General features: G+C 37.5%; 1 protein-coding gene across 2 annotated transcripts in view; it reads right to left on the bottom strand.

Annotated features, from left to right (window-relative positions):
• The window catches only part of EDIL3 (EGF like repeats and discoidin domains 3), a 271,818-nt gene that overhangs the window by 73,908 nt on the left and 174,190 nt on the right, over window positions 1–23,720 (bottom strand). For both annotated transcript variants that reach the window (XM_052700525.1, XM_052700524.1), the window contains one exon: window positions 3,124–3,305. In XM_052700525.1, coding sequence (XP_052556485.1) covers window positions 3,124–3,305 — 182 coding nt within the window. The remainder of the gene's footprint in view (window positions 1–3,123; window positions 3,306–23,720) is intronic.

Below are 23,720 nucleotides of genomic sequence, written 5' to 3' on the forward strand. Positions count from 1 at the left end.
CACAAGCCAATTATAAGCATTGTAGTGTCATTATTAATTACATGTAGAGAATGTAAATTTAAAATGGCAATTTCAATTTTCAGTTCATTTAGAGAATACAGAAAACAAAACTGCATACTAATTAGTTCATGAGTGTCAGACACCTGAAGGATTAGAAAAAAATAATCTGCACTCTTTGCAAGTTTTAAGTAAAGCACTCAAGCCTTTCATTTGTCAAGCTACATATAAATAAAGAAATTAAATGATAGAAAAATGGTAATGGAACAAAGTAAGAATAGGCGCAGGGCCATATATAATCATACTCTGTGGGATATAACTGCTTCCTTTAGAACTTATTTAGCATTGGAAATTGTAGTAGAGTAACAGGCTACTGTGTCAGGTTCACTGCACTAAATGTTAATTTGCATCTCCTAAAATTGCATTTCTGGTTTCAAAAGTTTCAACTCACTCTGTCATACATTCAGGCTGTTTCTCAAGAGCCATACTCAGGACCTGATGCTCCATCTCTCAGATCAATGTGGAGAAGGTCCCAAATGCAGACCCTCCATATTAGGACCCAGGAGGAAGCTGGTTGATAGGAGCAGTTACTCCACAAGACCAAAGGAGAAATATCCAAAAACTTGGTACAAATGTGAGTATTCTGACTGAAGAAGCATCTCTCTGGCCATTACAGATGCTGACCACACTTATATATATATATATATATATATATATATATATATATATATATATATATATAGGATTTCTGGGTTTTTCTTCTCTCAACAGAAACTGTTCACTCTTAAAGGTGACAGACAGTACCTGTCTTTTAGTGTGTACTGCATTCTTGAAGAATCAGACAGCGTTCTAGTGTAAAGGACTACTTCACAGTGCCTAAGTGTCAGTTCCTGAGGTACTCTATCCTTCTCAAATCAAAATCAGTTTTCTCCAGAACTACTTTTCCTCTACAAGTATCATCTCTGTACCAAAGTAAGATTTGCTGACCCCACGTGCTTCAAGAAGCAAAGAAAAGAAAAGAACAATTCTCTCAAGATATAAACTTATTTTTCTTCGCAAAGAGTATTTTTCTTTTTGTTCTGAACTCCGGTAAAAATATTGGCAAATGCCTCAATAATTGTGAACAAAAGTTTACTTTTAAGGAAATATGAGAAAAAAAAGGAATGATACTGCTTACTATACATCAATTATAACAGTTAATTAGATTTTAGTAAGCAGATTTTACATACTATAATTGTCAAAATTAGAGAATAACCCAAAGATGATTGGTGCTACTTAGATTGAGACGTTAACTCAAAAAATCTGCAGTTTCTAAATGTAATGCCTTGGGCTGAGATTTGTGTATTTTCTCAATTAGTCCAACTTTCCTTCTAGGTAAGATCGAAGGGAAGACATATCCAGGCTAGCTGGGGCTTTGAACAGCCTGTTCTAGTGGGAGGTGTCCCTGCTTATAGCAGGGGGATTGGAACTACATGATCTTAAATGTTCCTTCCAATCCAAACCATTCTATGACACTACAGTCTGGATAGGAATTTTCACATCTGTCTCAGGGCTCCCTCAATGAAGTGGTGTGGCTTCATTGAGTACAAACACAGAACTAACTGACCACTGACCGCATGCATCCAGTTCATCTTCTACTAAAGGCATTTTCAGGGGGTGAATGCTAACTGACTCTGACTTCTTTCTCCAGAATATTTAATAAAGCACATGCTCAAAAGCAGCCCAAAAGCTACTGTAAAATGGATGTTTTTCATTATCTATTCAAATTACAACAGCTTTCCACTCCACGTAATTCTCCTTAAGTCTTTTTGTGTTTTCTTTCCAGGTCTTTTTTAATGTATAAATTTCACAAACTTCCTAACCCCTCTGGTCAGAAGAAAACTGACTTAAGATACACTGAAGGACGTTTGTGTTTTCACTCTGCAGTGAATAACAAACAGTAACACAAGCTTCATTTTTCTAAACTGACAGAACCCGGCATTCTCACAGTAGCTCCAGAGGACTTTCATCAAGCAGTGCTTTCTGCCTGTTCTCCAAACAAGAAAAATGAACAGGCAATCCTGTAGGCTTTTTTCCAAAACATCTGGGAACTGCTCAGGAAAACCTGAAGTCAGCATGAAGACGTAAACAAAAATTCTGCAGTGCACACAAGGGTAGGTTCAACAGTAGTGTGTCTGCCACAACTAAGAGACTAACAGACAGCTCAACTCACGGCTAGTGCACAAGATGCTGAGTACTATCTTCTGCTATTCCCACAGTATGAGGGAGGGAGCAAAGCACCCTCTTCACATATTTGCTTTAGTGACTTTTTTTTTGTTTTTGTTAGGATCTAGCTGAACATGGTAAAGCTCAGTCCAGTTCTCATATAATAAAAACACCATAAAAGTAAAGACCAACAACTATCGCTACATAATCATTATCTTCATTAAAATACAACTATAGGACTTTGTATCAAACTGCTTCATGACTTTTACCAAAGTCAACTGCTGTGAGCAAAGAAATCCAGTCTGTAAAGTGGAGCACCACCATTTAAATCATTCTAACCATAATATCCCTAAGCAGGACTGAAAAAATATATGTACTTTCAGTCCTGTGGATATGTTCAAACAGCTATTTCAACCTTAATTATAACAGTTCCTGTTACTTCCAGCAAGATGCACACAGTGCTTAACCTATACGCATGGAACAGCTCAGCAGGGAGCACAAACAATTCCCAAAGGCTCTGGTAAAGCTAAGACTGCATTAAAGCAGTCTAGAATTATGCCCAAGGAGTGTGTCAGAGTAACTCCACCAAGAGATCACTGCTAAATGCTACTAACAACCTAAAGAATAAATGTAGCATAAGTGAAAAGCTGCTCCCTTGAAAAGGCTCTTTATAAATTTGCTTCTGTGGCTTAGAGTCACATTGGAACATATGCACACACTTTTTAAATTAAAAAGATTTGTGCATTTGTAAAGTTCAGATTATTCCTCTTTTGCAACTAAATAGCCCCTTTTAGTCTAGGCTACATTTCTGATAGTGAAAAAGAATCTAGCTGTTAGATTACCACTTGTCATCATCAATTCCTTAAGTGACTCTGGCAACTGAATCAAGGAGATTTTTTTCTCCTCAGCTCCATCTGTTACCTGAATCCATGGCCATCTGTCATTTTCTGCAGCAGTCCAAGCATTCACAAGACCCTTCTTATTAAGTCGTGCATAGTATGGATACCATTTCTGGAGTCCAAAGAGAGCTCGATGAGTGGATGATGCAGTAATTTGTTGGTTTGACACAATTCCTCCTTCTATCCCTAGTGGGCCAGAGCATCCTGTGGAAATAAGAAATGTATGCAACTGAAATTATTATTTACTCTTCTGAGTCCCAAATGGCTGTAATTACAAATAGCATACAAATAGATTCAGAATACAAGTCAAATACTGTATGAGAAGAGACTTACAGTACTTAACAGCATTTTCTTTCTATAAAGGCTAAAAAAGTGCACAAATATTTTGGACATAATATTCCCATTACAAACATAATGAAGTAGGTAAAGATTTCAATTTTTTTAAAAGTTTGTTATCTCTGAAGAGTTGTTTCAGTTCTACAGATACCAACATGAAGAAAATTATTCTTAGATTCAAATACTGAAATAGTTGATAAAAGCAAACTCAAAATTCTGTAGTTATAGTAAAGTTCATATTCCTTGTGCAGTCAGCATTTAGCCAATGCACTTCAACATATCACTGCGGCCATCTCCAGAAATATGAATCTAGAAATATGGTATTGTTCATCTACAATGAAAATAGTTAAAGGTTTTATACATCTAATAAGCAAACTACAAAGTATGTAATTAACTGTAATGTTCAAATGCTCCAATTTTATGAGTAGAATTCATCCATAACACCACTATTCAAACACTTGTATATATAATCGCTTATAATCAGGATTTTTTTTGCATATGTTGTTTTCTGAAGCCAAATACAAACTGAATTGCTGCTTTATTTACAGGAAGCTTTGTGGTTTTTTGGTACTCTGAAGGAAGAAAGTAAAATCTCCACAGGTGAGTTCCAAATGCATTAGTTTTTAAATGAGAAACTTGTTTTGTTCTCTTTGCCCCACTGAAATTAATGACTGACTTGCACCAAACTGTGCTATGATTCCAGCCACATTTTTAACAGTCCACTAAGCTTGTCAAGTTTAAAGCTCCTATTCTACCTTTTTGCATCATGTGTCACCCAACAACAAAGCTGGTGCAATCAGCACTTAACTAATGGCTCTGTAAGTGCCACACACAATACAACAAAATGCAGCTCCCTCTCCTGCTGCTGTGCCAGATGCACAGCAGTGCCAGAAGAAAACAAATTCCTTGTCACCAGCACAGGCAAGCACGCCACAGAATGCATTAAAACAAAACAATGTCTGTTGTGAAGCTGTCATTTTTCATTGTTATCAGCTGTTACTTAAAAACTGAAAGACCTATTTAAATGTAGCTCTGTTTTTGAAATCTTCTCATCAACTCATAAAATTCCTATGGCTCATAAACTGCCATTCCTGTTTTCAAGCCAGAAGGAAATCTGTATTTTCAAACGTAAATGGCTTACTTTCAGAAGTTTTTGATATTTACTTATAAAAATACTTTTTCCATTTCACAATGAAAAAGAAAGCACACCCATACATATCTGAAACACATGCAGGTGTACATAGGACCATCCTGAATCCAACCCTCCTAACGGACTGATAAATATTTTAAACTATACATCTAAGGAAACATTAGAGAGATCTGTAACAGGAGCTTAAAAAGGCAGCATAGAGGCATGGTAGGTATTCTAATATGGATGTGGGACATACAGCTCTGTTTTGCTTCTTTCTGACAAGGTGCACAGGGATGAGGGCACATGCTTGCTCTGCTAGCATGATTCAGTGATCTAGTGGGAAAATGGCATGCATGAGGAAAGGGTCTCAGCATATATCAGAGACAGTTCTGAACAGGCTGGAGGAAGAGTAACTAGCCTTGGCAGATAATTTTCAAAAACAGAACACTTATTTGGTTTTAAGACTCTCAAGTCTCCCATAGATGTCCCAGATTTGGCAAATGACATGTCTATTTTTTTTTATTTTTTATTTTTTTTTTCCCCACAACAGCCTCTGTTTAAGGTGCAGAACTGTGTAAGTCCTGATCTGAATGAATGTTTGTTCTCATGCTTCAGATGCGATAAATAGTACTTGAAATATGTGTGATTTTCTTTCAAGAGACCTGAATTTTCTAAATTGAAGGCAGTCAAATTATCAAGGCCACTTACTGTGTTTTGTCAGCTATGGCCATATATGGTAAAAGTGTTTACCTTCTCCTAGCTTCAGGAGTACTGCTTCTGAAATCCAAAGCAACTTGTTACCACCAGGGAATAGGTACTACACTACACAAGCTACTAATTGTAATTGCAGTTCCAATCCTGGTTTGCCATATTTATTAGTTTACAGTGAGTTAACCCCAGGCGAACTACTTTTAAAGAGTATTTAAAGTGTAAACTAACATGTTAGCGATACTCTATAGTTTGTTGTTCAGTTCTGTTCAGCTCAATCCCAACAAAATGAGTAAGAAATTGGAGATAGATAATAACTTGAGTTGATAATATTTTCCAAATAATTTCTTACAATGTAATATAAAAGTTTATATTAGTAAGATCTGGTTTTAGATCTTCCCCCTCCCTCCCACCCCCCACCCTGAATGACATTAGATCATACTCATTAGGTGAACACTTTTGATTAAGTTTGATTAAGGTCCAAACCATAAGACTTGCAATGCAACCCTACTCTTCGACCAAAGCAGTGCTGACAAATTACAAACATTTCTAGGCGCATGACTGACAGATGGGCCTTGAGGAAGCTCACCTGTAGCTACTTCCTGAGACATCAGATACCCCAACATATATAGTAATGGACTGTCTTCTTGAGATGTCTTACCTGAACTTGACAACACTGACTTTCATCTTCTGTTTCACAGCCACAGCAACTGGTATTTCAAGATCTTTTAAAAACTCTTCAGTACATTTTATTAATGCTAAGTGTATTTCTTAAATCAACATTTAGCTAGCTAGCTCCTCTAGAAGGATACTGAACAGCTGGAACTTCTGCAGTGGTTTTGCTATAACTCAACAAGTAAGCTACTTCCATTGTTAACATTGGCAATTTTGCCAGTCCTTTTCTCTTTATTATTAATCAGACATTATTCTACAAGAAAACTTATTAATTTTTTCCCTTTTATCAGTTACAAGGAAACATCTGAAAACATCCTTATACTTCAAATACTGCAAAGCAATTGGACTTTCTAATGCATATGCTCATTAACTTTTACCAAATACTCCAATAACTTCATGAGTCATGCTGTCTCTTTCCAAAAGCTATAACGAGGCTATTACACTCTAAATTCCCAAGAAATTTACTTTGCCTGAAAAGTCTAAACTGAATAACCTGCTTCTGGTGCCATCAAATATGCTTCATCAGTGACTAACTGCTTTCAGACTAGCTGCCGCATGAAGATATTTGGAATAGAAAGAGTATTTTTCTTCAAGTTAAGATAGCAATTATTCTTCTTAGCACTTCATGGCTGTGATACACCACTGACTACTAACAATGAAGGACAAAAGCAAATGCAGCCTTTGGAGATTGTTTGTCTTTTATTTAAAACTAAGATATATCTTTCTGCAGACAGGTACAAGCTGTATTATATTCTGTTGTTTTATCTCTGCTACTATTATATCCACAGTTCATTTAACAAAAATCATGACAGCTTGGCAAACTGCAATCTCCAAGGGAGTAATAATATCACTGCAGTGACTGCACAATTCAGTGTGGTCAATGTCAGTCATTAAATAGAAAACCATTTCTGTTAATTCTAGTACACCAGAGTATGACAATCAACTTGATGTAAGAAAGTTAAAAAAATAATCAAATAGTAGCAATTAAAAAAGCTGTGTGACAGGTTCATGATACAGATTCTCAAGGAATATTTTGTCATATGGAACTCTTAATGTCATTAAATAGCGAAACACTATCTACTTTTAATATTATTAACAAAATGCTAACTTGCACTATATTGCTTTTAATCCTACAGTAGCAATTGCAATTCAGTAAATAAAACCTGACTGATAACTCTCTTAATCTCATTTAACACAGACCTATTCCACAACAAACCACGGTCCATAAAGATGACACAAGTGCAAAGCTGTACAGTAATCTACAAAGATCTAGTGAAAGACGGAAAAGACAGCATTACAGGAGAAATTAAGGATTCTTTTATATCTTTTCATTCTTCTGAAAAATCCCCACCAAACCATTTGAATATAGCATGGCTATAGAAGTCCCTTGAGGATTTCTTTTATGATCTCATACTTACAGGATCTAAAATACAACACACCAGTTTGCATCACAAAGCAATTAATAATTAGATGAGATTGAGTAAACATTGGGTATTTGGTTCAAACAGATCCTCAGATTAAAGATGAGTATTGTGTTTATATCCTAATCTATTAGAAGAATAGCACATTAAAAAAAAAAAAAGAAAAAAAAAAAGGAAAATATAACCTGATATCACTGATGTCTCTCAAGACATAAACTGTAATAAGGAGATATGTCACTTATTCCCACTCTTAACAGGAGAAGCAGAACTCATTTCAAGATAAATAATTACTACTCTAGGAGATAATAAGCATAAAGCACTAGGTAAACATGTTGCTTGAGTATATTTAATTTGGACAGCTACATTTATGTCAGTTCACAAATTAAAAAAACCCTCCAAAGGATTTAAAAATTACTTGAAAATATGAGGATTATGCCTCTGCAAATAGAAGAAAAAGATTTTCTGTTATTGACAATGAAGCATGTCTGGTTCTGCAGCATGAATATATAGCTTTCATTTCCTCTGTTGGTTTGTCTTTACCAAGCGTCATCAAAACAAACAGATGCAAAATTGAAGGCATGCAGAAAACAAATCTGCTTTAGACATCTGCAAGCCTGTCTTTCTCCAAGCTCTTCATTTTCTGGAATGAGATTACTCTGGCTGTGCTTAGCATAGCACAGTAATTGTGCTAACCATAAATCCTGACAATGGGATTACAGATGACCTCTGATAGTGCAGTAAATAAGGCTGATACATGCATAAGTTCCTCACCATGAAATTCAGGTTTCAGACTTCAGCTTCTTCTTCTTGTTCCTCATGCCATCCACACAGCCTTGCACAGCTTGTTCTGTCAAGGATAGGTCTCTTCGGATTATTATGTATATGTTTTTATAGGAACTAGCTAGATGAATACGGACAACCATTCAGCAGTGTGTCCATTCATACGTTATGTTCATATGGCTTGTTTTTTCACAACCATGACATGTTAATGGTAAAAATCCTTTCTTCAAGTACTACATAAAATGTTTTGGAAGAAAGGTGGCTGTGAGACACTACTTCCCTTCCTGTGAGATATGTCAGTGGACACTCTCACGGCCTGAGGAATATGATGGTCTCCAATGGCCAGCATCACTGTTGCATGGTTCCACACTGAAGCTTTGGCTCTCTGAAAATACACTTTTTTCCTATGCTGGTTGATAGCCCCCAGGCTGAGATTCACATTGTTATGAGGAACCACCAGATGATCTCCTACACTAAACTTACTCTGAAAAATCTTTCAACTTAGCGGAGGAGCCCTTGAAATAGGTGGCCAAGATAATGAAAGAGTATTGGGGCTTCTTTTTGTATAGTTCTGTGTATGAAACAGAGGCTTTGTATTCAGGGACTGATTTATTTAGTCGGGTGATTTTTTTATTCTTTTGCTTGCATAGAATGGATATGTTTATGAATTCTCCATACAAGGCCCAGAGATTAATATCTGGGGAACTGCTATCTATGAACTGTCTAAAAAGCAAACCTATCTGACAGGTGTAAAATTGAAGGAAAATCCATTCAAATTTACGAAGTCCCTGAAATGGAAGTCGCTAAACAGCTAGAAGCTGGGAAAACAGGATGGATGAGAGAACCACTACTTTGTGCTTGTTCTTTTTCTTACTAAACATTTATTTCAGCTCACCACCAAAGGCAGCACCTCTCAGACTTCAGACTTCTGATCAAGCAGCAGTAGTTTAATCCAGAAGGTGGCTAAGAAGGTGGCTAAGAACTAAGTCATTCGCTCACTTCTCCTTCCCAGTGGGATGGAAGAGACAAAGCAAAGAGTGTAATTACTAGTAGTGTCAACAACATGGCTTCCATAGCCCAAAGATGACTGCAGAGCTGAATACACACAGAACATTTGTTTCTCAGCTGCCAACTTTGACATGATATAAGCCAGTGCCACACAGCATAGCAAAATAAAAACCTTAATCCAAGCCCGAGAGATGACAAACAATGCAGCAGGAAAAATAAACAGCAAGTAAGGAGCTACACAATATTGTTCCATGAAAAGACTCTTAAAGAACTTCATAAATAGGGAAAAAATCAACATTGTGACCAGCAATTACCAAATTACCGCAACATTTTGTGTTAACATGCTCAGGTCAGATCTGCTGTTACCTCAACCCTTCATTCACTCCATGGGTTGAGATAAAAGTATTTACTAACATAGAGAAAAGGAGAAGGATAATTATGACAAATACATACATATATATGAACACATGATGCACAAGCAACTGTCCACCACCCCAACTGATGCTCAGCTCGGCCACCCAGAGCAGCAGAAGAGAGAAATGAACCCCCACTCCCTTCAAATCTCCTTAAGATTAAGACGGCCTGGGCTCTGTAGAGCACTGCTTAGCAACTATAAATGTTGGTGTGCTATCAACAACATTTTTCTCCTACAACTAAAACAGCACTGTACCAGACACTGAAGAAAACAATTCCATCCCAGTTGATACCGAGGCGCATAAGAAGTACTTATCACAATCTCCTATCTGTAAAGTGGTACTCAGAAAAAAATGCACAGAGAAGAAATAGTTTTAGCTGTTTTGTTTTGATTTTCGTAACATTAATTTTACTAATAGCATTCCTAGACATATTCAAGGTGCTTTTAACAGAACTGGCTTAGAAAGCAGACTTCTACAATGAAGATACATTATTTGAGGACAGGCTGTTACTGAAAAATAAGGCTTCAGATGAGAATTTCTATCTCAAGTCACATAAACTTAATCCATACCATTCCTGACAAATGTTTGCTGAATGACTTTTTCAAAAGCTCCAGGAACATATATTTTACAATCCCATTTGCCGTTTGACTGCAGGCCAAGGTGAATCTTCCCTATGCTGTCTTATTATTTCTTGTCCTAATTCCACAGACATGGACAACACGATATGCTTCTGGCAATAACCTTTAGTCTACCTGAAAGCGCTTCCAATCTCCTTTCACTGTTCTCTCTTGTACCTCAGAATGCCAAGCAGCCACAGCGCATGTTAAACACAGTACATGTTAAAAAGGACTGAGGCAGCATAGCTTTCCTAATCTCTTGGTTACTGCAATACTGGAGGCACAACCCAAAATCCAGGGAGAGTAGATAAACCAGTAGAGTGATTAGATGAACCTTAATAACACTGCAGTGTATAACCCATTTACAGCCACAGCAGAAAACCACCATCACTCCATGGTGATTTCGTTCAGGACACACATAGTATCTATCAAACACAAAATGCTTCCTTTGAGCTTGTACTACTAATTATTCAACCATGCAGTCAAAGGCACAACAATTATGTTGTTTCCAAACAGAAACATGACTTTTTGTAAAAGAGAAAGCAAAAAGCCAAACTGTAGAAAGGAACATTAAGTTTCTGAAACCTCTCTGCTGAGCTCTTGTTTATGTATTAATCTTTATGTGAAAAATGATTTTTATATTTCTAGTTGACATGTTGAAAAATGACATTTCTGCTATATTTGAGTAATGACACTAACTGTTTTTAAGTAACATAGCCAATTAAACATTACTAAGATTAATCTGAATAAATTAGAAATTATTCAGAAACACAACAAAAAATCACAAAAATTAAACTTCATATTTATTATGAAAGCTAAATTCATAGAAACTTTCAAGTTGTTCTACAAAGTAATTGATATGTGGTCATGCTTTCACACTTAAGGAATGACGGCCCCTAAGGGTCATATAGCAGTAATTTATTTCTTATAATCCTAAGGTGAGAAATTTGTGATTCCAAGTTCTGTTTACCAGTCTCAAGGTTTTTGTGGATATGGATTTGGCAGTTGCACATGGAGGAGACTTGTGCAATAGTGGAATATTCTCTGCTTCTAGTCACAGTAAATGGCTATGGCAGAGAACACAGCATATCACCAATTTAAGCATAATTTAGGTATGTAAAAATTAAATTAGCAATCTAATTGTGTTTCAAAATACTTCTTTTCACTTGTTATTGAACCCTGTGCAATCCGTTGAGCCCTGTGCTAATCATGCACTTCTCCCTTCCTCAGGTTTGGCATGAAGAATAAAAGAAAACTCATTAGCTTTCCAGCAACACTAGGATATTTTCCGATTAGACATTGAATTCTGCAGAACTTCAGCTTGCTTTAAGGATGACTACAGAAAACTGTTTTCAAAACTGTAAAACTTTTCTAGTTTTACATTTACATTTATCTGTCTTGAAAAAAATTCCTTTTTTTCTTCCCTTAATTTGTTTAGTTGTTCCTATATTTGTTTCTATCTTTGTCTGTGGAGTAGGAAACAAATACATAAAAACTCAGATATGTGACACACACATTATGCTGTATTGTTATCTCCTTCTCTTCCTAGATTCATTCTAAAGGATGTTTTGTTTTCTGTCATATTTGCACTAGAAAGACTAGTAATTTCTTTAAATAAGGCGAATGAATATGTCTTAAAATCTACGTTTTCAGGAGCTGTCAGCACTCTTGGGAAAAAATGTGCAAGCTGAAGAATATCCACACCAGCGCTGTAAAATGAAGTTTACCAGTTGGAAAGCTCATATTCTGCCTCTCTATTGAAATAACCTGCTGACACAGACGCACACTCTCACAGTCATGCTGACTGGTAGGAACGGTAATTTCACAGGTGCTAATTGAACAGAAAATCTCTCTTATTTCCTTTATAGCTTTTGTTAAATTCTACTGGTAGCAGTGAAATATCTGGATTCAGACCTGATGACTGCTTTGAAGTTCTGATCCAGTTCTCTTAAATAGTTAAAGGAACCACATGCTGATCCTATTTTCTCTTTTAATGGTTAATCAACCGCTACTAATTTAATTGAGGTGCCAGACTTATACATATATACATATATAGGCATTTAATGATTCCTTTTACTAAAAATCTTCCAATTCCAAAAGAACAAATAAGAACAAATACATTCTCTTGGAATTAAGATTGGGAAGACAACATATAGTTACACTGAAACTCAATTTACATTTTTTCTAGCAGGTCTATAATGAAAATCAATGGGATTAAAACTTCAACATAATTAGCATTCCTGAAATCCATCTTGACAATGAGAATGTTCCCTTGCCTCAATAGAGGGGAAGTGTATGTACTTTTCAAGTGGCAAATCTCATTTGGCTGCCTAGAGACATTCTTCCTCTCTTTGTGCATTTTCTTTTCCCTTCGTAAGAACAGCAACTGCTCCTAGAAGTGACAATATTACTAGTTATAAGATGCATTCATTGAAAGCATTTAAAAACTACCAGTGTCACTAATGAGAATTCTACATTATGATGGAATATATGTTCTTTAGAAAGAAGTAAAAATGTGGGATTATCCTGCCATATACTGCTGAAATGATAGGCTAAATATGAGCAATAACTACAGTAAAGAATGTGAACTGCATGCAAACAGCTGTTATTTAAATGTCTATCCAGAAATGGCAATTCTCATGGCCTCTAAGCTGTTTCTGTATTCTCCTATAAAACATCTGACTTTTTAATAACTGGAAATTCAGATAACAGTACTTAGATCTTGTTTCTGGAAGCCATTTCATGTAGGTATAACCTTATATTCATGTAAAACAGCTTTTAGAATCAGGGCTTGAAGCCATGTTAAAAATACAGAATTAATTTAAAAGTCATGGTCTTTTATTAGTGTGGAACAACTTCAGAATGAAGATTTAGAGCAATCTTGGTATATACAGTAGAAGTCTTTCGATACTGCTTCAGTGTAGTGCAGTGAAATTGTTATTTGTTATTCCATCAAGTATTTTAAACATAAGAAAAACATTTAAATATACACTTACATTATATAGCATAATAATAATAATAATAAACATTATATATACATGTTGCAGAAACTAAAGTTAAAAACTGGGAGAAGAAAGATCTGCCCACTGTAAGTGAAGATCAGACTTGAGATCATCTGAAGAACCTGAAGCTGCGAAAGTCCATGGGACTCGATGAGATCCTTGCATAGGTTCTAAGGGAACTGGTGAATGAAGCTGCCAAGCTACTATCCATGATATCTGAAATGTCCTGGCAGTCTGGCGAAGTTCCCACTGACTGGAAAATGGGAAACATAGCCCCCATTTTCAGGAAGAGAGTCAAAGAAGATATAGAGAACAAGTCAGTCAGTCTCACCTCTCTGCCTAGCAAGATCGTGGAGCAGATCCTCCTCAAGGCCCCACTCAAGCCCACAGAAAATAAAAGATGAGGTGACTTGAGGTAGCCAACATGGCTTCACCAAGGTCAAACTCTGCCTGACAGCCTTGGTGGCCTTTTATGATGGAAGATACAGTGCCAGAGGATAAAGGAAAAGCAACTGATGTCATCCATCTAAACTTGTTCAAAGCATTTGACACTGTCCCACGCAACATCCTGGTCACCAGATTGGATTTGATGGATGGACCACTTGCTAGATAAGGAACTGGCTGGATGGTCACACTCAGAGTAGCGGTCAGTGGCTCAGTGCCCAAGAGGAGACAGGTGACAAGGGCTGTTCCTCAGAGACCGCTGCTGGGTCTGGTGCCCTTTAACATCCTTGTAGGCGACACGGAGAGTGGGATTGAGCACGCCCTCAGCAAGTTTGCAGACGAGACCAAGCTGAGTGGTGCAGCTGACACGCCAGAGGGAAGGGATGCCATCCAGAGGGGACTGGAAAGCATGAGAGGTGGGCCCATGCCAGCCTCATGAAGTTTAACAAGACCAAATGTAATGTTCTGCATCTGGGTTGGGGCAATCCCAAGCACAAACAGATTGGGAAGAGAATGGCCTACACAAAAAGTCTTCTTATAACGGCATGTAGCAACAGGTCAAGGGAAAATGGCTTTAAACTGGAAGAGGGTAGATTTGGACTAGATATTAGGAATAAATTCTTTGCTATGAGGGAGGTGAGATACTGGAAGTGGTTACCCAGAGAGGATGGATGCCCCCTCCCTGGAAGCATTCAAGGCCAGGCTGGATGGGGAGCAACCTGGTCTAGAGGGAGGTGTCCCTGCTTATAGCAGGGGAGCTGGAACTAGATGATCTTAAACATCTCTTCCAACTTAAACCTTTCTATTATTCCACGATTCTATGATTCTGACCTTCCCATTATTTTTTTCTTATCCACATTTCTTTTCACCACAGACAGGAAACAAAATATTCATAAAAAAGATAACCAATTAAAGCCAAAAAGAGAGTCACAATTCACATGATCATTGTGGTAACTTTTTAGCTTGTTAAGCTCTTTATGCCACCCGTGGAAACAAACGAGCTACTCTACATAATGATTTCTGTTACTCAATGAAGTAACTAATCTTCTGTCAAGTCACTCTTATGCATTTGTTACAACTGAAGTCACTGGTGATGTACTCCAGGGCACCCAGCTGGGTCGAAATCTTTGTTAATGATCCAAGAACTGTGTCCCAGTGCAATATCAGCAAGCTGACAGATGACACGGTATGGAGAGGAGAGACTGATACACTGGATGGGTGTGCTGGACTTCCAGAGGGATCTGGACAGACTAAAGAATTGGGCTGCCAGGGATCTGGAGAAGTTCAATAAGGGAAACATCTTTACCTGATCCTCACCCTGGGAAGCAGGGCTGACCAGCCAGAATGAAGCTGTGCAAAGAAGGATTTGGGGGTTCTGGTGGATATCAAGTAAATCCCAAGCCAGGAGCGTGCCTGCACAGCAGAGGAGTTCAATAGCTGCCCAGGCTAGATGAGGAGGAAGTCAAGGGAGGTGATCCTTCCTCCTTGCTCAACACTGGTGAGCTATATCTGCAGTTCTGTGTCCAGCTCTGGGCTCTCCAATATAAAAGAGACATGGAATTACTGGAGAGAGTCCAGTGCAGGACTGTGAAAACCAAGGTATGAGAAGCTGAGAGATCTGGGACTGTTCAGCCTTCAGAAAAGAATGCTCAGGAGGCCTCATTTACATGTATAAATATTTGGTGAGAGGGAACAAAGAGAAGGCAACAGGGTTACAAACTCTCCTCAGTCAGTCTGCCCAGTGGAAGGAAAACATTAGAAAAGTGGTGCTTATGTTGGTTGTGGAGCCTCAACTACAGAGACACTCAAAACCAATAGCATATGGTCCTGGGCACCCTGCTCTAGGTGTCCCTGTTTAAGCAAGGGGTGGGACAGATAATCTTCAGAGGACACTGATAAGCTCAATCTTTTTGTGATTCTGTGATTCTGAACAGCTGTAGCTTCAGGTTCTTTTCAGATCAATGTTCTTGGATTGGTAAGTCCTGAAAAGTCAGACCATCAGAGAGTATCCCTTCCTCAGAAGGAATAATATGAGGTAGTATTGCTGGCTTCGGAGACTTAGTAACACACAGCAGGTGGGGATTTGTTTCTGAGTACTCTACTTTATCCAGTAATGTGCAATGCTATGTGAAGTCATAATAAATAAATTGTTCATTGATTTAGAATTTTTCTTCTTGGAAGCCATTCATAACCAGAACACTATTTATACAAATGTGTCTGCTACCCATATTTTTCTTGGTGAAACAAAATATCTATACATTTCAGCGTCAATAAATCACAGTCTGATAAAACACTACCTGGCATACAAAAAAATCTGCCTGATTTCCTATACCAAATTATGTTTATTTTAGTGAGCTGCATGGATAATTAGTACATTTAAGACAGCAGAATTTCAAATCATTGGGCTTATATTTTCTTTTCCAGAAGATAGAATTAGTCAGAGATACTTTCCATTTTCCAGAAGACCCTGCTTTTTACATATGTAGGCAGACCACATGGGTACATATATATTTGACGGACTGAAGAAGAATTGAAGTTACAGGAAACAATTTGTCTTTTTAAATTGAATTTACTTCCATCATATCTGCACGAAGAAAACTTACTGTATAAAGGTAATGTGAAGGATAGTCACTTACCCCAGGTCATATTCTGATTAAACAACTTATGGCATGGTTTCCGTACACAGGAGCACTTGTTACAGTGTGCACCAGTGCAGCTGCAGCTAACATAGGCACAGAAGGCATATTCCTACATACGTATTTTTAAAATGTATTGGCCTGCTTTCTTATGGCTAGCATATTCATACTAACATCTCATTTGCTCCCGAGTTTATGACAGTTTTTTTTTTCTTTTTTTCTTTTTTTCCCCCATTAACAGCTCTAGCTTTTTATCCCATCTCTTAAAACACTACTTCTAAACATTAGCAAAGTCTACGCCCTCTGCAATCCCTCCCTTACAGAAGCAGATGTTTCTCTTTGAATGAATACTAAATTCTGTAAGGCTTGTGTATGGAACACTGACTTTTTAGATATTAAAGTTTTGCAGAACTCTAATATGAATACAAAACATCACCCAAAGGGATGGTATAGTACTGCATTCATATTAGCTATAAATCTATTCTTGCTAAGAATCCACAGGTTAAGCGAAGCAGTGCTTTCAATTTGAGGTATTTAATCTGGTCTGGAGTATGAGGGTTTCTGATGGGTACAACTTAGAGGTGATATGGTTGCATATCACAAGCTCAATGTCACAATTTTTGCCTATTGGCCATTTCAATCAATCTTCAGCTAATCAGTTTGCTTACACAGTCCAATGTTCTGATCTGTTTGAAACTGAGTAACCTGGTTGTAGCAACTCATGTTAATTGTTTCTCTGACAACAAATCCTACAGGCAAGACCAAATCAATGTTTTCATTCCCACTGCAGGAACTTAATCGGCGCTTTCATTGAGACATGGTACCAGATCATAAGTCTCTCCTTTCAGGGCATCACAATGCAAGATAAAACCATAAAACAGAACTTATAAAAAGCCATGTTATTTTGCACTTCAGTAGACTGGAATTACAGTTATATTAGACAGCTTTTAAATAATTATCAGCCATAAATATAAAATGGGCGATTAGGAACTATCCAATAGAATAGAAAGTTTTTGCCTGAGTCTGATAAGTTTATTCAGTTCTGAAATACGATTAACAGAAAACATTTACCTTCCTGTGTTTACTTCTCAGATTTAAAACTAAACCAAATGGATTTTCTTGGCCTATGATCATTTATATTATTATTAAGTTATTCCAATTCTTATTAGCTAGTCACGTACTAGGCACTGAAGTGAAGATGATTAATCTAGTTTCATATCTTCACATAAAATACTGTATGTCACAGGCAACATCTTTACCACTTTGCATCAGTATCAACTAATGAATGTACAGACACTTCCAGACAAGCAAACTTTCCAAATGATGTTGTGTTAAGCTTTAAACCTCCAGGAGCTGACATGAAAATGAAGCGATTAGTTATATTGCATGCAACAGAAAAAAACTTTTCAGACAGTAATGGAAAGAACTGCTACCTATTTGCTGATATGTCCAAAGAGATTAAATGCTTTTTATGCTGATGTAGCATCGCAGCCAACCACAGTACATTAGTCTTATCATAGTGGTCAACACAGTTCGTAAGCATTGTATAAGCAATAGCTATCAGAACTAATCAAATACGAAGAAATTAGATGCTATATTCTGCTTCTCAATAGTGTCATTACTGCTGAGTGACTATCACGTGCTTCCATTACAAAATCCTTTGTTCATAGTTTTATAATAAGGTTGTAATATTTAGTCTTCTCTGCTGAGGGAGCAGTGAGAAAATAAAGTTAGGAAATTCTAGGTGTCTTGAGGATTTAAAAGCAGAAGAAAAAGGATTTTTGGAGCTTTTTCATCTCCTTACACTCACTTGCTTTTTCCAGTTGTAATGTGATTTCATGACTTAGTATTTTTAGGAACTGTGCCTAGGTGAAGAAACTAGATTTAGGAACCTCACTCTATAGAGCTACACCAATAAATCAATGTTCCATTCCCATTTACAGATAATATCCCTGGGGTGCACTGTGGGAACTACAGACAGATGAGTCCACCTCAGCATCTCATAATCTACTGAGTCTATAGTTGAGGATAAGATCACTAAGGAAAATATTAAAGACAGTCTGCTGGAAAAGAGCCAGTATGATTTCTATAAATGACAATGCTGCCTCACCTGATGAGAGTTTTTTAATTGTGGCATTTTGCATAGGGATAAAGGGGATATCATGTAAATAACATACTTGGATTTTCCAAAAGTGTCTGAAAAAAATTCACATCAAAGGCTTTTGCCTGGAGATATGGTCTTTCCATAGACTGAAATCTAATTAAAGAACAGGAAGCAGTCTTTCGAGATGAATCCCCCAGGGATCAGCACTTGAATCACTTTTACTCATCAGTGACCCACAGAGAGGTGTGAATGGGGAAATTACAAAGTTTGAGCTACTAAGCTCTCTTGTTCAAATATTACTCTGATGGTGAGCAGCTCAAGAATGACATAAAAAATTTAATGAGTGGTCAAAAAGGTGTCAAATGAACCTCAGTGTACACAAACAGAGATGTTGCATTTAAGAAAAAAGCCTAAACTCTGCCTACTTAATACTGGACTTGGAAATTGCCATCACAATTCAAAATAGGTATCTTGGAGTCATCTGAAGTCATTGGCTCGAACAGCAGCTACAGCTACTGCCAAAAAGAAGTTGGTAAAAATATTCAGCATGGAGAACAAGGCAGAAGCATGGACAAGACGAATGAAGTACTATTCACCACATCCACAATACTGGAAATAGGAAGCACTCACTGAAGTTCACAGCAGATCACTTCAACACATATAAAAGAGATTACTTCTCTACCTGGGGTAGAAATCTTCTGAAGCCTTCTAGAGGCACACACAGGATCAGCAGGTTCAAAGAGAATTTAGGGATATTCAGACACTATAGGTCCATTGTTGACACTAAAGAGACCTGCCAGGAACACACCCTCTGATGTTCCTACCAGGAACTGTTGACCTTGAGGAGATATGAGGCCACAGACGACAGACAGAAAGTGCACAAACCTGCAGTCTTTCCTTCAGAGACAAGATGGTAAGCCAGAATGTTGAACTTTCTGACTAAATATTATGTGTCTTAGGTTCATAAGAAAGTAAAAATAAAATGGTAGTGAAGTTTAGCTAAGAATCCATTATGTTATTCATGTAAATAGTCTATATAAAAATTACTCCCCAAGAAAACACACTGCATACATAATGAATAAGTATAGCAGTTCAATTAAGGATAGAAATTAGACTCTAAAAAGCTACTATTTCAGAAAGCATCTCCTTTTAATATGGTTTATAAGCTGTTTACTCAGCATTCTGTAGAAAAACTAATTATCCAATAATTTGATATAACAGAAATAAAAATGTTTCTCGGGGAACTGCTGAGAAGAGGATTGTATTTCTAAGCTGACAAACTATGGAATAATATCCTCTTTCATGATATTCCCCAAAAGAAACATGGTCAGTGAAGCCACAAGACAGGATGACTTCTTTATTCCATCTGCTCAGAGAAGAGATGGAAAATATTAGAAAACACCACCCAGACACCAAGATACGTATTTCTTATACGCTTAAGAAGCGTAAAAAAAGATTTGACTTTTGAGTAAAATTTCTCACAAAATGCCTTGATTTTTGAAAGATATAGATTAATTATTTTCACTAATTGCTAAAGAGAAAAAATCCTAAAACAAAATGCAAAGTTATTTGTCAGTGGTACATAATCCAGTACAGTTCTGTTTACAATTTCGTTTTGATACACTAGATTCTTGATGGCCAAGAAAGAGCTAGGAGACCCTAATGTCCTAACAATAATAGAACTAAGAAATTCCAAACAAACTACAAAATTTCATTACAATGAAATTGCAATGTAATTACCATAGACAAGTTGTTTGATAACTTCAGTGCTTCATCACAATGCTACTATCTATTCTTTATGACTTCCCAAAGTTACCCAATTCAGAATCATAGTAACCTCTTCATTCTGTTTTCTCAGTACCAGCCCGAAGTGCTCACATGACCTTGGAAACATCATAATGCCTTTCCTGCATAAGTTACTCCATTTGCTCCATGTAAAATTTCTTGTGACTTGAAATTATTTTGCATAAATGTGTAGTACAGCATTGCAGTGATGGCTTCTGATCAGCTAACAGCTACGGTAGGGTTGACAGAGAAGGAGGAAACCTCTGTTTCTCAGTTTCCTGTCTTACAGAAGAGGACCTAATTTCACAGAATTACAGAATCACAGAATCATCTGGGTTGGAAGGGACCTCAAGGATCATGTAGTTCCAACCCCCCTGCCTAGCAGGGCCACCAAACACACATTTAGATCAGGTTGCCCAGGACCCCGTCCAACCTGGCCTTGAACACGTCCAAGGACGGGGCATCCACAACCTCCCTGGGCAGCCCGTTCCAGGGCCTAACCACTCTCCTTGTGAAGAACTTCCCCCTAACATCCAACCTCAATCTTCCCTCCTTCAACTTGGATCCATTTCCCCTAGTCCTGCTGTTGTCAGCCCTTTTGAAGAGTTTACTCCCCTCCTGGGTGTAGGTTCCCTTCAGGTATTGATAGGCTGCAATGAGGTCACCCCGCAGCCTTCTCTACTCCAGGCTGAACAAGCCCAACTCTCTCAGCCTGTCCTCATAATTTCAGCACAAAAAACCTCCCTACAAGAAACAAATGAACAAAAGCAAATAAATGGTATAACAGAAGAAGGAGAAATGTATACACTTAACTGCACTATCTCTTCAGCAGACTTGCTTTTGTATCTGACCACATGAAGAAGAATGAACTGCAGCCTGGTAAGCAAAGCAGCTTGAGTTGAGGCTCTTGCAGGAAGCCCAAGTGGGCATTTTCTTCTGAAGGTGCTCCACCATACATAAAAGATTCTAGTTACATCATAGACCAGAATCTTCTTTTCCCAGGCTCCTTTCTGGGCCAAAGACCAGTGCAGCAATTTCCCAAGAGCAAAAATACTCTTCTGCATTACTTCCCATGTGGACAAACACTGTTGAGAGGTGCAGTTCTCACTGTTCAAACAAAATTGCGTTTTTCTTCAACGTTTCATATTGGTGGCTAACTTAGGCAGCTCTCTTGGTGAATTCACTGAGGTCTGATGCTCTGTTGCAGATGGAACAAGCTGATACAGATGTCACTATCAAACTGGCTTTCCATATAGAACAACAAACATCCCACTTTCACAGTTTATAATGGTGTCTGAAAACAAGATTGCCTTTAAATGCTAATAAACATAATAAAAAACTAATGATTCCATCTTTAAGGCAATGTGCAATTAATGCTAGAGAGATTTAACTTCATTTGTGAAGGGGTATATATGCTACATTTCATTCTTAAATCATTCTATACTTCCAGCATTTGTATTTGTATGTAGAACACCAAAGCATAGATTTTAAAAGGCATAATATAACTTGTTCCCCATCCTGCTTAAAGAGAACTGAGTCAAACACTCAGCGCCAACATCAGCACAGATGAGAATGAGCTGAAGGGATTCCATCACGTGCTTTGGAAGAGGAGGTTAAGCCCTGAGGATTTTCCTGCTGGTACCATTTATGGAGGAGACAATTTGCTATGTTTAAAGATAAGCAAAAAGCAATTCCTGAAGGACATTTCTCTGAAATTCCCAAGGGAAAATTTAAAGATCTTGTAAAAGATAGAAAGGCTTTTCATGTGGTGATGTAGATGGTGATGGAATCGTAGGAGACAATTTAGTGGCTTTATTTTCATAGAATGGGAGGACCAGGAGGTCAAATGAAAGCAGAAAAGGAAGAGGTTTCAGCAATCACAGAAAAATTCACAAGTAACATTATATATAGAATTTTACTGCTATGCGGAAGTAAAAGAAGGAGTTACAGTAGCACACAATGGATGTAAGGATTCAATTTTGCTTTCAGCATTAGAAGAATACTGGGAAAGATTTTTCCCAGAAATATTTATTTTCCTCTAACTCAGATGTAATGAATTACAACATGGATAATTTTCATGCTATGCCTGAACTGAAATTGCAGTAAAAGGATGAATAAAACACATTGAATAAAATAGGAACAGAAGAGTTCGAAAATTAGCTTTCAGTAGCAAGCACATAAACCAGAATAGATATTATAGAATAACAATACGTTACAGATATTACAATGTAAATATTTCAAAGTACACTCTGAAATTAATCTTTAGTGAAGGCATGTAATATTGCCATCATCTGCAGATTTGCCAACAAAGGAAAGTCAAACTTGTGGGTGAGCTTTATCAAACAGACTTTGCAGAATCCCTAATAAAAAACAGTTTGTACACCTGCTTTAAAGGGTTTAAGTTGCACATCATTCTTGCCTGTAACCACACCAAACCCAAAGCAAGCTAAATGACATCTAGCATTAATAGCAGAAAACAACCGCTGGTTAAAGCACAGACTTTGTCTTTCTTACTTTGTGGAAGTAATTCCAACATTTCTTACTGAAGTAATAATCCTGTGTGATATTTGTGAATTTCACATCTGTAATTCCACTGTGATTCAAAAACTCACATGCACCCTTCTAGATCTCAGCCAGCATGCAGCAGGATGGCTGAGCCTTTCTCTCAGCTTTGAGTTGCTGCAAAACTCTTCTTACAGCTGGCAATAAGAAGCAGTGTGGCTGCTGATCCTGCCAGACCCACACCAAGTTGTGATGGACCACATGCTGATTTTCTTTCAACTAATGATAAGACACTGGAGACATTCTACATTTCTTTCCTTTTAAGTCCTCAGAGAATCTAGTGGTAACATGGTGGTGGCCAGGGCCTAAAATAAATGTAACCTACCAACATCACTCGTTCTCCCCCTTGATATCTCACACATCACTGCACCAGTGCCTGGAACAGGAACTTTGCTGGACTCTCCATCTGGCTAAAGCAGCATGAGCCGTGAATCTTGCCTCAGCAGGAAGTTGATCATTGAGCATACTACATTTCCTCTTTCTTCTAAAAACTGCAGGAGGGATCTATGCTGAGCCTGGAAATTTTATTTCATTTAGGACTCTTGTGACAATGTTTTGTTCTGTTTTCTCTTTAGTTAATGTGGGTTTTCATCTCTCACAGTTTGGTTTAAATTCAAATGAATCTCATGAACATGAATCAACTTTAAAGTCTCCAGTTTTTGAGAAGTTTATGTAATACCTACCCTGAACCCCATTAATTAGCCATTGCAGTCTTCAAGGCAGTCTCATTATGAGGCTAGTCCTAAAAATGATTTTACTTTCACTGCTCATTTCTGTTCCACAGAACGGTAGCAACAGAGGAGACCAGACTGACTCAGATGTCAAGCCAACCTTGATGATTAATCTAGTTTGGAATTAATTATCTATTTGTGATAAATACTAAGCCTTGAAATAAAGTATTTTTGCAATTGAACTTGTGCCTGAAACAGAAAAAAATAGTGATGTGGCTGTTGGCAACTTTGCCGAGCTTACTGCAGCTGTGGATTGTTTTTT

Source organism: Tympanuchus pallidicinctus, unplaced genomic scaffold (assembly GCF_026119805.1).
Source record: "Tympanuchus pallidicinctus isolate F22 unplaced genomic scaffold, pur_lepc_1.0 scaffold4, whole genome shotgun sequence".
NCBI classification, from domain to species: domain Eukaryota; kingdom Metazoa; phylum Chordata; class Aves; order Galliformes; family Phasianidae; genus Tympanuchus; species Tympanuchus pallidicinctus.